This window comes from Peromyscus californicus, unplaced genomic scaffold (genome assembly GCF_007827085.1).
Source record: "Peromyscus californicus insignis strain IS unplaced genomic scaffold, ASM782708v3 Scaffold_24__1_contigs__length_46423439, whole genome shotgun sequence".
NCBI classification, from domain to species: Eukaryota; Metazoa; Chordata; class Mammalia; order Rodentia; family Cricetidae; genus Peromyscus; species Peromyscus californicus.
The window spans coordinates 28221066-28239814 of NW_026294535.1; the positions used below are offsets into that span (position 1 = coordinate 28221066).

The following is an 18749-nucleotide window of genomic DNA, read 5'->3' on the forward strand; positions in this document are numbered from 1 at the left end:
ATAAAAAGCCCTTTTGTAGAGACAGAAGGGGCCAGTGGATTTTGATCCAGGTCCTCCCAAAGCTGTCCTGTGTTTCTGTCTGTCTCATCTCCACTATCTATCTACAAATTCCTTATGCCTATCTCCTTCTCATAGGAACCCTGTTAAAGGTGGGAGCTGGCCTCCCAGAGACAGTTCCCCAAGTGTAGGTGGAAATTGTCTTCATTAGGATCACTGGGGTACGCGGCGAGGACTAGCAAGATGGCTGGGTGAATGTGCAAGCATAAGTATGGCTGGGTCCCCAGCACCCAGACAGAAGCTGCTGCAGCGGTACACATCTGTGACCCTGGGGTTTGGGGGAGAGGTCCCCGGAGCTCACTGACCAGCTAGACCAGCTGAACTGATGAGCTCCAGGTCCAGAGACCCTGTCTTGAAAATAAAGTGATCAAGCCAGACACTGGACATCCACTCCTGGCCTCCACACAGTGTTGGGGGAGGGGGGGTATTCCACTGTTCTTAGGACAACGGCTGCTGCTCCCATGGCACAGCAGGTCTCCATCCCCACAGGCAGGACTCTAAGTAAAGCACTGCTGGGGCTCTGGCTAGTGTACTTCACACGGAAGGCAGGCAGGAAGGCTATCACTAAACTGCGCCATGCTCTAGCTTTGCCGGACACATTTTAAAATCAAGACCAAAAAAGATAAACTTTCCAAGAACTTATCTGAATTCCAAAACAAAGCTCAAAATGTTTATAATACAAAAATCTAGCAGTAATAAAAAAAAATTACTAGGCATGAAAAGGGGGAACCCACTAAAAACACACCATCAATAACAAGGAAGGAAACTACCAAAAGTCATCAAAACAAGCAGAGATGTGAGGAAAAAAAAAGAAACAGGTGAGGTGGTTATGGAAACACCTATATATTTTCAGAGTAGAGAAAAGAACAAACTTCCAAATCAGACATTACAGCTAAAAAAACTACAAAGTATAAGGTGAAAACTGATTAATAGTAATGGGGGATTAGACAGCAGGAAAAATCCCCGGACAGTGACAGAAACCATCCAAACAGAAAACGCAGCCGTGGAAGTCGGTGACCTCTCACAGGACCTGCTACCTTGCTACCCAAGAGAGTTGCAGGCCTAACTGAAATTTTTCAAATTTGGTGAAACTGTAAATCAATAGAACCACGCAGCTGTGTATTTGGTAAAACTGTACATTTATATAAGCAAGCCACAGTGAACCTTTCTGATGACATAAATGCAAATAACGAGGAATTAAAATGCTGTCACCTATTAGAACTGCATCAGGCACGGTGTGGTGATGCATGTTTAAAAGCCCTGCTACCTGGGAAGCAGAGGCAGGTGGATTCCAAGTTCATGGCCAGCCTGGGCAACAAAGCAAAAGCTCTTCAATTCTAGTAATGTGTGATGACAAATAGAGACTAATCTGAGTAAAGTCATTTAGCAGAACACCCATCCAGTGCAGAGGTGAGGGCTTTCTAAGAGCCAGATCTGGTTTCTTTGAGTTTGTGACTTAGACCAGCACTGGGTATTTTACTTGTAACTACAGACTTTCTATTTGAAAAGTCACAAATATATTTAACAGACATGTAAGCACTTGGGGAAGCTAAGGAACTCTATATACTAACCCAGGCACCCAGCCACCTCACAGACAAGGCCTACCAGTATGCAGGGGCTGGTCAGGACGTCAAAGTGAAGGGCAAAGCACCAGAGCACCTCTGTTTCATGTCAAAGGGATTACGAACTGAGTGTTAGTCCAGCCTGCAACTACTGATTTACCACCAGCCTCAGACCATAGGGAAACACAGGACTGATGGGCGGGGGGCTCATCATCATTTTGCCTTTTAAATCTGCAAAGATGCCTTCTTTGCCACGTCTAGCATCTGAAGTGACCGGGATCAAAAGCTATCATTTTGCATTATTTTATTATAAGGCTTTAGACATACTTACATTCAAAATCTATATTCATGTACTTCCTGAGGTCCTCATTAACTCCACGGAATCCAAAATATGCTAAGAAAAAAATGTATCTTTTTATTGAAAAAGAATCTCTCTCTCTCTCTCTCTCTCTCTCTCTCACACACACACACACACACACAGAAATTTTAGAATACCACCAGTTTTACTCACTTATGCAAATTCCTATAAAATCCCATAGCACTTGACTCCAATCTGATCAAGACAGAAATATAGAATCTTTACAGATCACAGTTTCATCAATTTCTTCTAAGTGAATTGAGCAACCACCACATGTAAGAGTCAATATTTATTTTGATTAATATTTTACAAAATTTTGACAGGTTTAATTTATGTAAGGAGGACTAATTAAACACTTTACAAGTTTTTCTTTCCACAGAGTAACACAATAAGTAGCAAAATAATACTTGGCACAGTTATAAATAAAGAAAATATAAAATAAAAATATTCATAGCTTAAGTTGGATGCGTTTTTATGCCTAGTATTTAAAATAAATTCCTACAAACAACAAAAATATGGATGAAAAACCTCCGAAGAATTCACGCTCTGACTGAGAATCTGGCTGAGCAGCAAGAACTGCCCTCGGAGCGCTGCCCCCACAGAGCCTGAGAGCTGGGTTAAACTGCCCCTCACAAGACCTACAAGTAACAAAAGATGCTGCGCAGATGCCTCCGGCCCATTTGACAATTCTGCTACAGACTCATGGAGACTATGAAATGGTTAGTACTAAAAGCATCTCCTTGCAAATATTTTCCATGTAATTACACATCTACAGGGTTTGTCTGCTTGACCGAGAAGCATCTCTTTTTACACTGAAGGAATATTGTACCACAAAGAAAGAACATGGTAACAACATTCTTATTCAAACAGAGGACCACCATAATCTTTAACTGTTGGTAAAAATGTATCTGATAAAAATTGCAACTGAGTCTTCGTGTGAAGTGACTCGAAATACAAAATTAAAACAAATCCTAGCATTTTATAAATAACATTTGAATTTAAAAATTACCTAAAATTTCCCCCCATTATTAGCCAAAACTAGCAAGGACATTTGTACAGTTGACCAATTTTTTTACATTCTATGACAAAATGGTACAATGCTATTACCACCCCACACCCATCTCTCCCCTTTTCAAAAATAAAGTACATATGCCAATTCTAATATTAAAACCCTCAAATATAATAAGGGTCATATTTTGGGGGGGGTGACTTATGATCAAAGAAATTACTATAAAAATGGTAGTACTTGGAAATACTGAACATCAACTATATACATCTTCACTGCTCCTCTTACTAAGGCAAGGGGCGGGTATACCACTAGATTGCTTGAATACCTGTAACCAGCATTTTACAGGGAATACTAATTTTACCTAGCACTGGACATGCAGTGAACTTGCAGGGTATAGTGCCTATTAACAGCAATATTGAACATCACTAGAAGCTCATTGATATCTCCCTTTTCTTTTTGGTTGGACAAAATGAAATGAGCAGCTTTAAAAACACTAATACATATAGACACAAAGAGAAAACTATTTGATAAATTATTTATATACACATACACATTCTTTACACTGGTCTAGGATCTGTCTCAGTCTGCCCCCTCCTCCATCCCCTCCCACAGGTTGCTCGAACCACAGTTTGCTACAGCATTTAAGAGGACTCAACCAAGTCTCCCTGTAAACAGTATTCATGAGGGTGTGGAAATGCTGCAACAGAACTTGATCAGTGCGTCACATTGAACAGTAAAATCAGAGACTGTGTCAGAAAGTGTTACAAACTTCAAAACATACTCAAGATTGGAAAAATTAAAACAACCCTGGGGTTTGAATTCTACTTTCTGATAGGTCATTAAAAAAAAAAAAGAATATTCCATTAGCTTTTCATTTATTCACATGTGCTATGTACAGAGATCATGCTCCATCTTTAGCTTAAACTCCATTATTTTGTCTACATTTTTCAGCTCAGAATTTAAAAAGAAGCATATCCACTTATCTCTAATAATAAGAATTTTGCATTAGCTTATTTGTTTTGCCTCTTGTTGAAAATCCACCTCAACTCTTAAAAAATTGGGCTGTTTTGCACATGAAAAGAAATCCTAATTTATGCTTCACTGGACAGTATCTGCTAGTATACAATCTATGCAGTGTAACATGCACTTAGTAGGGCTTTAAATTTCAACAAAATAGTATGACTTAGTATACTCATGCAAGTGCTTTATTATCAGACCGTGAGACCTCAGAGCAAGGTTACTAGAAATTCTTTCACCGAGCTAGAAATCAGCCGGCAGTGCACCAGCTGGTGGAAACAGAAGAGCACGCACATTTCCGTGACATTATTTCCCTGTGCCTTGAGAACACAGTACAGTAGATCTCTAATAAAACCACATGATTTCCTCACAGTATTTACATGTACATCTAAAATGTACATAATACCAGTCAGCAATTTAAGACAATTCTCCTGGAATTAGATACAATACTCTTAAGTACTGCATAATACAACTTAGCTGTATAACATAAATTTAGTTTTAGTTATAACAACAATTTATCCTTGGGATGCCATCTCTAGTAACAGAATAAGTTCACTTTTTCATGACAAATGTTATGAGAAGAAAACCAAAAGTTGAGTATGTGATGAATTCCTAAATGAAGAACCATGACAATTCTTTTTATGATCTTTATTCTTCCTAGAAGTGGCAGTGTGTTCTGTCCATGTTTGCTTTTGTTAATAAAAGTATTGAAAAAAAGACCGTAAAAGTCACTGTTAGCCCTACATACAGCATGCTATTTGTTCCAAGGATGTGGATTCGAGTGAGAGAGAGACACGGACAGACACAATCTTCAGGCACCACTCAGCAATATGTTTCACAGGATAAAGACGCTGCTACACGAGCTGGTACCCAGATCCTGATATTTGGTCATATTCTATGGTATACTGCCTGGTCCAGTCCACGATAACAGGACGAAAGAGGCCACAGCATCGAAATTCAAAGAAGTCTATAATATTCCTTACACATCCATGGCTAAAATCAGACCCCAAAAGAAAGAGACTTCAGTTAGTATGAATGACTTAATATAACTTTTCATGTTAACACTTTTTTCTAAGCTTAAAACTTCAGGCTGCTCTCAAGAAAGAAGTATCACTGCAAACAGACAGGCTTTCACGTCTCTCCACAGCTCTACCAGCATTTGTCCTTTCTTCTGCTACTTTAAAACACTACACAAGTATACTTTAAAGTGACCCAACCACTTCACTCCCATGCCATACCCACTGTTTGCTCCTAAACACACACACATGCACACACAAACACACACACAACAGCAAAAACATCAACAAAAAGCACACTCCCTTGATTACTGGCTCTTTGCCAATGAACCAAACTATGTCCCAAACTGAGAAAAGAAGTCAAAGTGAGGAAAACTATATACAGTATGAACCTGACAATGGGCTTTAATAAAAGTAACAATGGATAAAGAATGTCAGGGGAGCTCAGGGGCTTTACGTCTTCAGTAACACTTGGAAAGGTGGTCCATTTCCACCTTCTCTGTAATAACTGTACCTCTATAAGAGTTTTCATTTTTATGTAAAAGTTGTTTCCCTTCCAGAAGCATGCAATAAGAGCTTACACAAAATTCAGTTTTAAATATTGCACAAAATTAGGGCACCACTAAGCATCAGGCTAGAGGTTAAAATTTTTTTTTTTTTTTTTTGGTTTTTCGAGACAGGGTTTCTCTGTGTAGCTTTGCGCCTCTCCTGGAACTCACTTGGTAGCCCAGGCTGGCCTCGAACTCACAGAGATCCGCCTGGCTCTGCCTCCCGAGTGCTGGGATTAAAGGCGTGCGCCACCACCGCCCGGCGAGAGGTTAAAATTTTACAGTGTATATATAAAGAGCATAAATGTATACTCAGTTAATGTGCCAGATTCTACATCATGGTGTTGAGTAATATTAAACCTTTTCTAAGCACAGCTAAAAGAAACACCCCTCCTTCAGATGCTGTTCTTCAGAAAACACTCTCCTCTGATGGAGTTTGTTTCTAACGAAGCATCAGCACAGGGAACACTGCGTTTGGGAATGTGTACCTACTTGAACGGGCTCTCAATCGATGTCGTCGTGACTTTGAAGTGCTTGTACCTCCTGGCGTTCATTCTCTCGTTTGTAGTAATGCCTAAGCATGTTATCTAAGAAGAAGAAAGAGCAGCCCGTCAGCCCTTCTGAATAGTTAATGTAAGCACAGAATAAAAAAGACACAATCTGTGTTTGGTTTTCCAGAGGAGACCATCAAGCTAGTTCACACACATCACTGTAACTGTGAAAAGCAGCCAATTAAATATGAAAAGACTACTGAACACTGCATGTATAACAACAGACACTATGAACAGACTGCCTCCCCCAACAGATTCGTAGTTAAATTCTTTTTAAATAAGCCTGTCATCCTAGTATTCAAAAAGTTGAGGCAGGAAGATCCCAAATTCAGAGTCCACCTGGTCTACAAAGTGATACTGTCCCCAAAAACCGAAGAGGAGGAGGAGATCTCTTAAAGGTTTTTGAATAAATACTAGTATTTGTACATAATAAAACAGTATCAATAAAATGAAGAAAAAATCAATAGTATCACAATGTAAGTTCACACACGTCCAAGTGCAAGTATCTTAATCAGGAGTAAAAATTCCTGCTAAAAGCAGAGTATGAGGGGGAAAGAAGTCAGACAGGCAAAGCAAATAAACCCAAACTGATCCCTAACAAGCCACAGTGTCTAGAAAGAGAAGTTTTACCCCAGGGAAAAGCACTTGCGCATACCTGGTACATCTGACACATGAGTAACACGGCCACCCACATGAAGTGAAACACGCTGTTCAGGAACATCCAAAACATCCAAGGGGAGCACGTGGCGATCTGAGTAATGTATGTCCAAAATCCATCCTTGGTGTAAGTGGTCTCACAGTGAAGTCCCCAGTCTAAACGCAGAAGACAGGTGACGACACAATTACTCTTCCGGTCACCTCAGGTGTTAGGGTGACACCACTAAGGAACGGGATCTAACCAGATTTAATTCATGACATAGAACAGCAAGTGTTTGTATATCTTAGTAATTCCGTAACATCAATAAAAAATATACCAGAGCAAAAACTCGGCCAACAGCTGGCAAACTTCAAAAGAAATTCCTGTCTGATAAGAATAAGCAGAGTATTATTCCCAGCCCTGGAGAGAACATGGTCTTTAAACAAGATCATGAGCTGCTTTTGGTGGATGGCGGAGCATATGAGTCGCAACAGGCACCTCAGTAAGGTGGGATTTCTCTAACACAAAATCTGGCATAAAGAATTAGTAATACAAATGACTTTTGTTGGTAGGAAAGTGTTCTTTGTTAGGTATGTTGATCTGGAAATTAGACGAAGTTCATGAACCAAATCTTTTTCATCATCTCTATTTGGGGATTGTATTTCTTACTATCCTTTTATTTATTGCTGTCTCGGCAGATAGCATCATTCTGCTAGACCTTCCATGCACCTCATCTAAACTCTCATGGCACCAAGCCCGCTGAGAAAACAAGTGAAATCTTATCTTTAGAAAGTAACTTCTGATACTCACACCACACTTTCCAAAGCATTTCAAGTGCATGCGAATTTAACTGTAAGTTTGCTTTCTCAGCTGTTGGTGGGAAAGAAGAGCTAACACAATCACTGTGTCCACTCTGGCTAGTAGAGCAAGCATGCGAGTGTGAAGTGCTGGTGTATTTTACCCAGAAGCTTTCCAAGACTACTAAACCAACAAAGGACACTCATACTAAAAGGCGGCTCACTGGCCACTGTTTGCTTGTACTAGACACTGGATACAGTTTCCTTTATGTTTCATTCGATGCCCCAAACAATATATTTTTTGTTAAAAGACTTTTGTTATTAATTTGTTAATGCAGTAAATGTAATCTAAGTATATAAACATTTGTGTTTTAAGAAGGCAGAAACTAGTTGTACTCACAAGAAATACAACCATAAATCATCCAGCAAATCATAAAAAGCAAGAAGAACAGGTATCCCATAAAATACCTATGGTTGCCTGCACCTGAAACAACACAGAAGCAATTTATGTCAGCTAAGAAAAAACAACTGGCAATACACCTTTACCGGGTATGCTAGGAAAGGGATGGTACAACTTGGACAACAATCACATACATGTATTACTTACTTTGTAAAATAGTTTTCAAGAACATTGTTTTAGTAAAAGTTTTAAGATAAGAATGCTTGCAATTACACTCATGGTATGATGAGAACACTGATACTCAACCTGAAGGCAAGGAAATCCCAAAAATAACACAAAACGGAATTACAGCTTCCAATCCTTCTCTGTGGTGTGAGGGTCTACTAAACCTATTCTATCTTCCTTTCATACCCCTTACAATCCAGATCTTCTCTCCACAGTCATGCAGTCACTGTAAACATTTCCCTTCTATCACCCCTTTCATCTCAAAGCCACTTTCAGATTGGGGACCTATGGTGAGCTGTGTAAACCCACCTGTCATTCCTCTCTGCCTCTGCACACATCTTTCCAAATAGTATCACTGCCTTACTTTCTCCAGTTTAATGCTTCCAATATTACTTCCCACATCAGATGAATTTCACTGTTACTCAGTGGGGAAACAAGGCCAGAGCAGACTCCAGAACGAATGTGTAGTGAAATAATTAGACTCTTCCCAACTGATGGTCTCACACATCCCCACACATGTACATGCACCTCCGTGAGCTGCTTATACAGACCACCAGAAGTTATTTTAGGAAGCATGTGGGATGTAAGAATAACTAACTAGGGAGCTGGAGAGATGGCTCAGTGGTTGAGAGCACTGGCTGCTGTTCCAGAGGACCCGGGTTCAATTCCCAGCACCCACAAGGTAGCTCACAATCGTCTGTAACTCCATTTCCAGGGGATCCAGCATCCTCACACAGACATATATTCAGGCAAAACACCAGTGCACATATAATAAAAATAAATTTTAAAAAAATGTTTTTTTCAAAAAAAGATTATCCTTTAAATGACATTTTTCATTAGTTACCTAAAGTAATTTAAATTCACAAGATACTTAGAGACTGGTAACACAACTTACCTACACAGTTACCCACCCATGGGCAATGATGATCAAATTTCGCTATACAGCGGTTACACACACCACAGTGTTTGGACCTCACCGGCTTCCGAATCTGTTAACAGACACATTAAAGTATTATGAAAAACACTGTATATAAAGAAGAAAAGCTGGCCAGGCATGGTGGTGAACGCCTCTAATCCCAGCACTCCAGAGGCAGACAGAGATAATCAGATCTCTGTGAGTTCGAGGCCAGCCTGGTCTACAGAATGAATTCCAGGACAGCCAGGGCCACACAGAGAAAGAAGAAGAAAAGAAAAACTGAACATTTTTATTTTCAAAATACAATTGAGAAAAAGAGCACTATTTTTTTTTTTTAGAATTACACCAATATTTCCAAGCTAATAAAATTATTGTTAATTTGTTCAAAACAAAAACTATAGCAACAAAGAAGGTAAAGGTCCTCCATAATATGAAATCTTAAAACAATTAATTTTTAAAAAAGGAAAGAATAGAGAATTGATTGTGGTGATATTTTATTTGTGTTGAAATGTGGTGATATTTTATTTGTACTTTGATAAGTAAAGTTTGCCTGGAGATCAGGGGGAAAAGGCCAGTCATTTTAAGTAAACAAAGAAAGGCAGTACATGCCCTTAATCCAATCACTTAGCAGGCAAGATCTCTGTGTGTTCAAGGCCACACTAGGGAACAGAGCCAAGCCTGGTGACACGCACCTTTAATCCCAGTACCAACCATGGAGACCTGGAGGTCTGTACAGACAGGCAGTGACAAGGAAGTGAGGTAGCTGGGCTAAGAGCCAATGAGAGGGCAGAACATCAAGGCAGACAGGAAGTAGCTTGCATTGGGAAGCTGCAGAGCTGGTGAGGAAAGGTGGGCTGGTGGCTTTCCCTATTTCCCTGATCTCTCTAAGGCTTTCACCCCTGTATCTGGCTCCGTGTTTTTTATTTAATAAGACCGTTTAGGAATTTGTCTACAATTGATTTACAGAAGGTAACAAGTGAGCTTTATCGCTGTTTCTTCTAGGACTGAACACTGTGCAAGACAAGTGTTCTACTGCTGTGCTAACTCCAAAAATAAGAATGAAATTCAATTTGTTACAATAAATGATTACACACTTAATTTGTATCACTCAAGTTTCTACATAATACAAACATCAGCCTTTCTAAACTCTTACACGAAAATTCATTTGATTAATGATCATGATGCTGGTTGCCCTTTAATAAATGTTTCTTTTAATAAAAGGAAGGTCACCTTAAAACTGAGTAAAACAGCTGTTCATATTAGAAATCATTAATGAAGGTACCTTCCCCAAATTAACAAATCTAGCAAAAAATAGTAGTGTCCTCTCTAACTGCCTCCTGCGATCTCCAACTAGGTTCAGCACCTCCCATTAGAACTGATGACCATACTGAAGAAAGACAGTACTCAGGGTTTAGGAGTCACTATTTCTTAACAAAACGTCATTACTCTGGTCTTTACAAGCACTAAAATGCTATTTATAGTACCTCTCCCTCTACTGTGTATGCTAAATCAGCCAAAGGAATACACAAACTTACAGGTATTCTTCAAGAGTTCCAACTCCAATGCTGAATTTATGACAAGAGCTAGCGCTATTAAGCTACAACAAAGCAAATGTCCCGAGACCCTTCATTGGTCATACTACCTTTCCCCATTACTCTGCATAGCTTAAGTACCATCCTGAGGTAGCCAGGAAAAAGCAGACTGTAGCTCTTATACAAGTAAGAATGATCCCTGGACCAAGGAGAAGGATGAGCTGTTCTTTCTCATAGCTATGACTAAATCTGTTTAGAAGGCAGCAGGATGTATCAAAACCTACCCCACTTCAGGTCCTCGGCTATATTTTCCCTTAGACAACATCACTTCAAAGCAAAACTGGTTTAAAGGAGACTGTGGAGACAGGTAGGTATCTTCTGTCAGGTGGGGATTTGTCAGGAAAGGACAAGGAAGGACAGGCCTCTGATCACCCTTTCTGGCCACTGGCCCTCCTGGCCCCTCCCTTCCTCCTGACACCCATTTATTCCCCAACCTTCCTTCCCAATGGAGCTGAGGGGACTAGAAGTCTGTAAAAATTTGTAGATTTCACTTTTCTGTCTGAGCCAGTCATGGTTGTTATTCTCTAAGGAGGAACAAACGAACGAACACGAACACACACACACACTGAACTGGAGTGGATGGTAGGAGGGAGGCCCAGTCTCAGAGATGTATTGAGGGCTGATCTCACCTGCAGCTAGGATCGAGTGTGGGGTGCTGAGCTGGGAATGCATTAACTCCACCCTGGGCAGGGCGTGCTTGTTCTTGGGTGACAGACAGAACCCCCCCCCCCCACACACACACACACACACATTACTGGGACATTTCAGCAAGAGTGAACCTTTTTTTTGGGAGGGGGGTATATTTTTTATCTCTTTTAATCTTGTGGATGTGTGACCCCACTACATACACACGCCTATCAGTTTTTTCTAGGGTCCACCTGTCCCCAGCTCCTTTGTTCTAGTAGGTAAAGCCCAGATGTCCACCACCTCAAACTGCACGTTTAAACTTAAAGGTTTTGGATGTGAGCATGTGTTGACTACTGCTGCAAAGTGTACATGTGTGCAACTATGTGTGTATGTGTGCGCGCGCGCGTGTGGTTTGGGGGAGTTTAGATGCTGAAATGTAGAGGCCAAGAATTCAATTTTTCAATGTTTTTCCAAACAGAAAAGGGGAGAGGGGAAAGTGGAGGCATTTAAAAAGCTGTCTTGGATACCCATGTATGTTTTGTTTGGGGTTCCGTTTTCCTTTTTAATGTTTCTTTTAATTGTCTCTGATACGTTCGTGGGGCTGAGGGGAGGCCCCAAACAGGAGCCTACCCATAGTCCTCTCACCCTCTGATGGACCTTCCCCCAGACCGCATTAACCACCCTGGTGGGAGGGGCTCTGGCTGTGGAGATTCCCATTCTTCATTAAAAGATATTTGAGGGGGAGAAAAAACACCTTACAAGAGCACCACATTTCAAATGAAAATGAAACATGAAAAAAAAAATCTGAGCAAGAATAACAATGCAAAGGGTAAGTTGGTCTCGAGGTTTTTTTGTTTTTCATTTTTGTTTGTTTTCAAGACAGGGTTTCTCTGTGTAGTTTTAGTGCCTGTCCTGGATCTCCCTCTGTAGACCAGGTTGGCCTCGAACTCACAGAGATCCGCCTGCCTCTGCCTCCCAAGTGCTGGGATTAAAGGTGTGTGCCACCACTGCCACCCAGCAGTCTCAAGGTTCTGAACATAATACCCTTGGCCTGTAACCAACACTAACTCATTTCTAAAAACTCAATCAAGTCTTCTTAGGAACTCACCTAGTTATCAATGTGATAAATAAACAAAAAACACACCCATACAGTGAAAATTATCTTTATAAAAGAATATGCTCTTTATAATGAGGAATTACCTACCCAAAAGTACATGGTTTATAATAATATACAATAAAAAGTTTATGCCACAATGACAAAAAGGCACCAGTTATTTATTTAACAAGGAAACTTCTATCTGTACTGACTATAAAATCTGCATGTCACATGCAAGCACTTATGGTATATGCATGACTCTGTGGAACCTGATTACTCCACAGAATAAGAGAACAGTAATGATCTTATATATCATCCATGGTAAAGCACAGAAGCCAAACTTAGACAACAATGCCTGAATGTGCAAAAGAAGGCAGCCAGTGCCCGAAACCACTGGCAAGAGCAGAGCAGTGCACACTCTGAACACTCACTGACAAACGGAAAATTAATCCTAAGCCATGTCAACAACTTTATTTACTTATTTTCTATTATGTACTAATAACAAGACATTGGTTTACTTGCAGTATATAGTTTAAATGCATTTAGTTTTATGTATGATTTGGGGAAATGCAACTAATGTGCTTGTGTTTAAAGTATTTTCACAAATACTATAAAATAACTGAAACAAAAATCTAAGTTTAAAATATCTACGGTAAAATAATCATAACCTTAACTGATTTCATAAACAATACTTTCAAGTCTTAGTGTATGGCAATTCAAAAGGACCATTTTTAAATTTCATGACAATACAGTACCTCAAGTTGCACAGACACTTCCAGATAAATACTCAAATTGAATTTGCTACAAGACTGTTGTCTGAAAAATCCTTTCTGGAATTTCTATACTGTGACTTTGACACTCAAGAATTTGTTTAAACTTTTGACTTTAAATATTAGTAGGTTTTCACCGAAGGATGAAGAGAATGAGAACAGACATGAGCAGGGCTCTGAAGTACAGCCAGGTCTGCTAAAGGAACAAGTACACTCCAGACAGACAGTCCCTAATTCCCCTCTTCTCCCACAGACTACAGGATGCTCGGAGAGTCTGGGGAGCAGGACTCTTTCCCATGCCCAGACTCCCTCTATGCTGAGATACTGCCAGGAGGAAGAGAAGAGAAAGAAGAGAAAATAATAAATATTACCAAGCAGGTACTGCAGAATATACTGAGGTCCAGACTTCCAGTCTCTGCAAGTTCAACTATTGTCTGTCAATTAAAAAACAGAAAACATTTTACTCAAAACTGAGTAACACTCACCAACTCTTTCATTATTACTGTGAATCAATAAACATGCCATCTTTATCCATCTTTTAAGCTCAAATAAGATATCCTGACTGACTCATTCTTGCCGTCATTACTGTATGGAAGCAGAGGTACATCAGCACCGCAACCTCTCCACAGTCTACCAAATGGGAGCAGACCACAGAATTCATGACGTCAGTTAATTAGGGACAGGAATGACTCATTGAGATTCATTTCCTTTTTAAATGAGCTCTCTGGTTTTGGTCTCCTGGAGTTGAGGCGGGTACTGAGATGACAGGTGTATTTCTCCCACAGCAGCTAAAATAGCCCTTACAGTACTCTAAAACGCCTGGTCCAGTTCTCTACTGGAGGACTACAGTACTTCACACGCATCCAGCTTCAAGCCCCTGTGTCATGAAGAAGGACGCCCTCCATCAGTCATGGACAGGGTGCTCTGGCTCCTGGAACGGAGGATTAGCACTGTCAGTTTATTGGCTTTCTAGTTTAACAGGTAATTCACCCACCATTCCTTGGGGTGTGGGGTTAGAGAGATGTTTCAGTTGTGACATTCACCTCTGAAAACAACCAGAGCACCCTTGGTCAAGAGAAGAAAGGTTAAATCATAAAATGTAAGGCCAGGCATAACAAGGGCACGGGGGGACACCACAGAACATATGGACGAGAACAAGTCTGCTGAAAATGTCACTGATTCTAAGAGTGTCTTCCTTTCTATGTAGATCTCTACTATGACCACTGAAAAACTGTCAGTCAACTGAGAGCATCACCACCTTCTTCTTTTGCTCTTCTGTTGCTTTAATAATCCCTGGATCTGATTTCCAAGACTTCCCAAAATTGTAGAAAAGTGCGACACTATTAGCAAGGAAGGGAAGGTGAATAAACAAAAAGTTGAGATGTGTAGAAGTTAAGGAATCTAAAGCAGACGTCTTTACACAGAGATTTATACCCCATATGGTGTTACCACACAAGAACACCTACCAACCAAAATAGGTAAACTTTTCTAAGTCAAAATATACTTCCCATAATGTCTATAACTAAGTACAAAAAGATAAAATATAACTTTCTAATAAATTTAAGTCACAAAGTCTTATGATACTTTAAAAGTCAGTAAATATTAAAAACTTCAGTAGATCAATATTGCTCTTTACAAAATGAAGGCATTTTCACAGTTAGACACATACTGTTCTTCTTGCACCAAAACTTGTATATATTATGTAAATATATAGATATCAAACTCTTCAGATATCTGTGATGATTAGCTTTAATCGTCCACGTGACATAACCTAGAGTCACCTGGGAAGTGTCCCAGTAAGGGATTATCTAAATTAGGTTGGTGGATTTTCTTTTACAAAAAAATTTCCTTTTCATTGATTTGTATTTATTTTCATTTATCTGAATCTCAGGGAGAGGGAGGGGTGTGTGTGTGTGTGTGTGTGTGTGTGTGTGTGTGTGTGTGTGTGTGTGTGTGTGTGTGTTGTGGGGGATTGTGAGTGTGAGTGTAGTGCCCACGGACAGGCGAAGAAGGTACTAGCTCCTCTGGAGCTAGAATTACAGGCAGTTGCGAGCCCCTGACCCAGGCACTGGGAGCCGAACTCTGGCCTCTGGGAGTACAACAAGAGTAACCGCTGAGTCTCTCTAGCAGCTCCAAGTTCCTTTTTACTGAGGGTCACAGAACCAGACAACACCAGGGTAACAGCAGAGTTATGTGTTTAACTGACAAGTTAAATATTTATAATATAATAATATTTATATTGTTATGTATTTAAAGGATGCATTACTACAGGAGAGCCAACAAAGATAAATTTTTTTCCTTTGCCTTTTTCTCAACTTATTCAAGTTGATGTTAATTTTAGAAAATATTTTTAAACCTTCCTAAAATAGAAAGATTTTACCTAATAAAAATACAGCAAATGTACCAGGCATTTATAAATATAAAAGAATCAAAAACTATAAAAAAAAATATTGCTAAGGCAATAAGAGTCCTGAAATACAGAATATCTGGTTCACTCAATAGCGTTTTCAAGGTGTGATATAGAAATTAACAGACAAGACTGAAAGATTTCCCTTCACATGTACATACACTGCTTCTATTTCTCCTGAAGGACAGTTATAAAAAACTTGAATGAAATAACCCCACATGTATTTGGTAAATATCTGAACATCACACACCAGAGAAGCAAAAGGGGGAAAATTCATCCTTAGCACCTGCTAAGCAACACCAACTTATGCCCATCGGCGACACCCTGCCTGATCTTTACGCCGGCACTAAGAAAAGCCGCTGCCAACTTTTCTGGCAAAAAGCTTTATCTTACTCTTTCAAGGATGAGTGTTTATGCTTTAGCAGGTCACAGCGAGAGAGACTGAACTCACTGCCGTTAACGTTTTCATTTCTCTGTGTACAGGGGTGGCTGTGGCAGGGGACCTCAGCTCCATCCTGTTTGAGGAAGAAGGGAACCACTCGCAGAACTTGAACAGACTCCTGCGCAAGAGTCCACAACTGAGTGTTTTCTCTTGGGCAAAGAAAAGGTGGATGGAAAGAGCCAGATCAGACGGTGGGTGAGGTGGTGTCATCCTGGCACCAAAGCAGACAGGAAAAGCCAACAATTACCCTACAGCCTATCACAGAAAACATGAAAGTCTCGGTAAATTCACTTCAGTTAATCATAGGAAAGAGGAAAGATGAAGAGAAATGGCATAATAATTATGTTAGAATACTTTCAAGAAAAATCAAAGGAGAAAAAAAGGTATATAGCAGCCATAAGCCAAAGAATCCAGTCTCCAAGAAAACATAACCTAAGGAAAAAGCAAATGAACCGACGATGTTCCATAACTGAATTTAAACACGAGGGCCAGTGACGTGACTCCGTGGGTAAAAACCCTTGCTGGGCAAACATGAACACCTGAGTTCAATCACACAGCCCACCGTGGGAGAAGAGAACCACCCCAGAGTGGTCCTCCGACCCCTACAGCGTACCCTGGCAGCTCATACACAATGCTAATCAAAGGTACATTTTAAGTTGAAATATGAACCCTACCAAATAATTTAAGGATAAGACAATAAGATAAAGGTGTTGCTTCTAGAAGTAAGAAAACAAATTGAGACCAAACAAAACAATGATGAAACCATTAACTAAGAAAAACTAAACACACACAGAGCATAAAGAGGCTAATACACTCAGGCTGTCCTCCCTCAGCCTCTGAAGTACTGGGATGATGGCTGTGAGCCACCACACACAGATAATCCAATCTTACTGACTTCTTTCTTGAGTAAAGGTAGGTTCCCGTTTGTTTGCACTTTTGAATGCGCCTGAGCCTCAGGAGAACCAGAGAGATGATGCACTCACAGCCAGGAACTATGAATCCAAGTCTAGAGGTGAACTAGTCCTAAAAGCTGGCGTCTATCCTGAGGGTGTACGCTTATGCCTGCATGTTTACAGATTCCTTTCTAATGTCAACCTAACAAAGGTTAGAAGAAAATGATCTTCTCAAACAATAAAATGCTGATTATATATATATAGATATAGATATATATATATATATGTATATGTATGTATGTTAGTGCTTTGGACTTTCAGTTTTTCCATACTAGTGCTAAGGTTCAATGTATAAGGAAGAAACCTAAACACTTAGCAATGCCTACAAAATGACAAGGAAAAACTGACTACGCATGGGGAGAAACTGCTAAACACATCAATACACTGGAAAACTGAACGCAATCCTCTCCAGTTAGTTCAGGTCATGACAGAATGACCTGAAGAACCAGAACACTCAAGTCTTATGCACAGAATGTGCTGGAAATGTACAGAGAGTATTCCTTTCTAACTTGTTGAGTTAAAGGACAAATTAAGAACTTAAAAAGGGCACAGTGGCACACACCTACAGTCAAAGGTACATAGAAACAGAGACAGAACTCCCTTGAGTACAGGAGTTCCAGGCCAGGCTGGGCAACATCATAAAACCTCAAATCCAAACGAGCCAGATGTGGTAAACAGGTTCGTGTGTACTTACGATCCCAAATTATAGTTTTTAGTAAGTATTTTATGCTGGGTATAGTGGTACACACCTTTAATCCTAACACTTGGGATGCAGTGCGGGGCGGATCTCTTTGAGTTCAAGGCCATCCTGGTCTACATAGTGAATTCCAGGACAGCCAAAGCTATTTAGAAAGAACCTGTTTCAAAATAAAAAATAAAAATAAAAATAAAAAATAAATTAGGATTTTATGTTGATAACTCGGTGATGGTTAACACATGATATATGTTGACACATAATAGTACTGTTTTTAATGAAGCAAAAGAGATTCAATATGTGTAAAAGGAAATGAAAAGCTATCTACTAAGTTTAAAGAAAAAAGTGAAATTCAGAAAGTCCTTAGAATCCAGTATGGTAGCTCATATGTGTAATCTTAATTCTTGGTTGGGAAAATGAAGCAGGAGGATTGCCTTGAGTTCAAGGCGAGTTTGTGCTATATAAAAGACCCCACTGCAAACCCCTCTAAGGGGCAGGTGGTCCTTAGAGAAAATAGTTGGATATTAAAACATGGAAGCCAGTGTTAGATAAAAAAGTTAAAAATACTTTGACAGCTTTGAATTCTAGCTTTAACAAAGACCAGCTATATGGCCTTGGGCTCCTAAGGCCTAAATTTTCCCATTAATAAAATGAATTAACACTAGCTTACAAGATGTGGGTAAATGTTTCTTTAAAACTGAGTTAATATTGGCTGATATTATTGTGGCTGTTAAAAACAGTGTTTAAAAGCATCCTACTAAATACAAATATTTACAAACTTTTTATATTAGTTCACGTTTTTCTAGGAATGCTGATTCACTGTAATAAATCATGAGCTCAGTCCTAATGTCAAATCATCAAACATTTGCTTGGATAGGGTTGTGCTTTAAACACATCCTTTTATAGCAAAGGATATCATTCCAAAACCAGAAGAACCATGTCACATACATCCAGAATTTGGTTGCCAAATATATCCCAAGAGGCAATGCACTGTGCATTGAATGGTCAAAAAAGGACCTGGAAAACAAACATTTTATACAACGTAAGTGCTATACTTCATTATAAAATGAACAGA

The 18749-nt window shown here is 39.7% G+C and overlaps 1 protein-coding gene across 1 annotated transcript in view; it reads right to left on the bottom strand.

Moving 5' to 3' along the window:
• Positions 1-2253: 2253 nt before the first annotated feature.
• Zdhhc17 (zinc finger DHHC-type palmitoyltransferase 17) overlaps positions 2254-18749 on the bottom strand; it is a 64221-nt gene continuing 47725 nt past the window's right edge. Inside the window, 8 exon segments of the mRNA XM_052753316.1 lie at positions 2254-4996; positions 6060-6154; positions 6774-6931; positions 7953-8036; positions 9073-9166; positions 13550-13612; positions 14437-14559; positions 18589-18691. Of these exon segments, the coding sequence (XP_052609276.1) occupies positions 4858-4996; positions 6060-6154; positions 6774-6931; positions 7953-8036; positions 9073-9166; positions 13550-13612; positions 14437-14559; positions 18589-18691 (859 nt within the window). The 3' untranslated portion in view covers positions 2254-4857.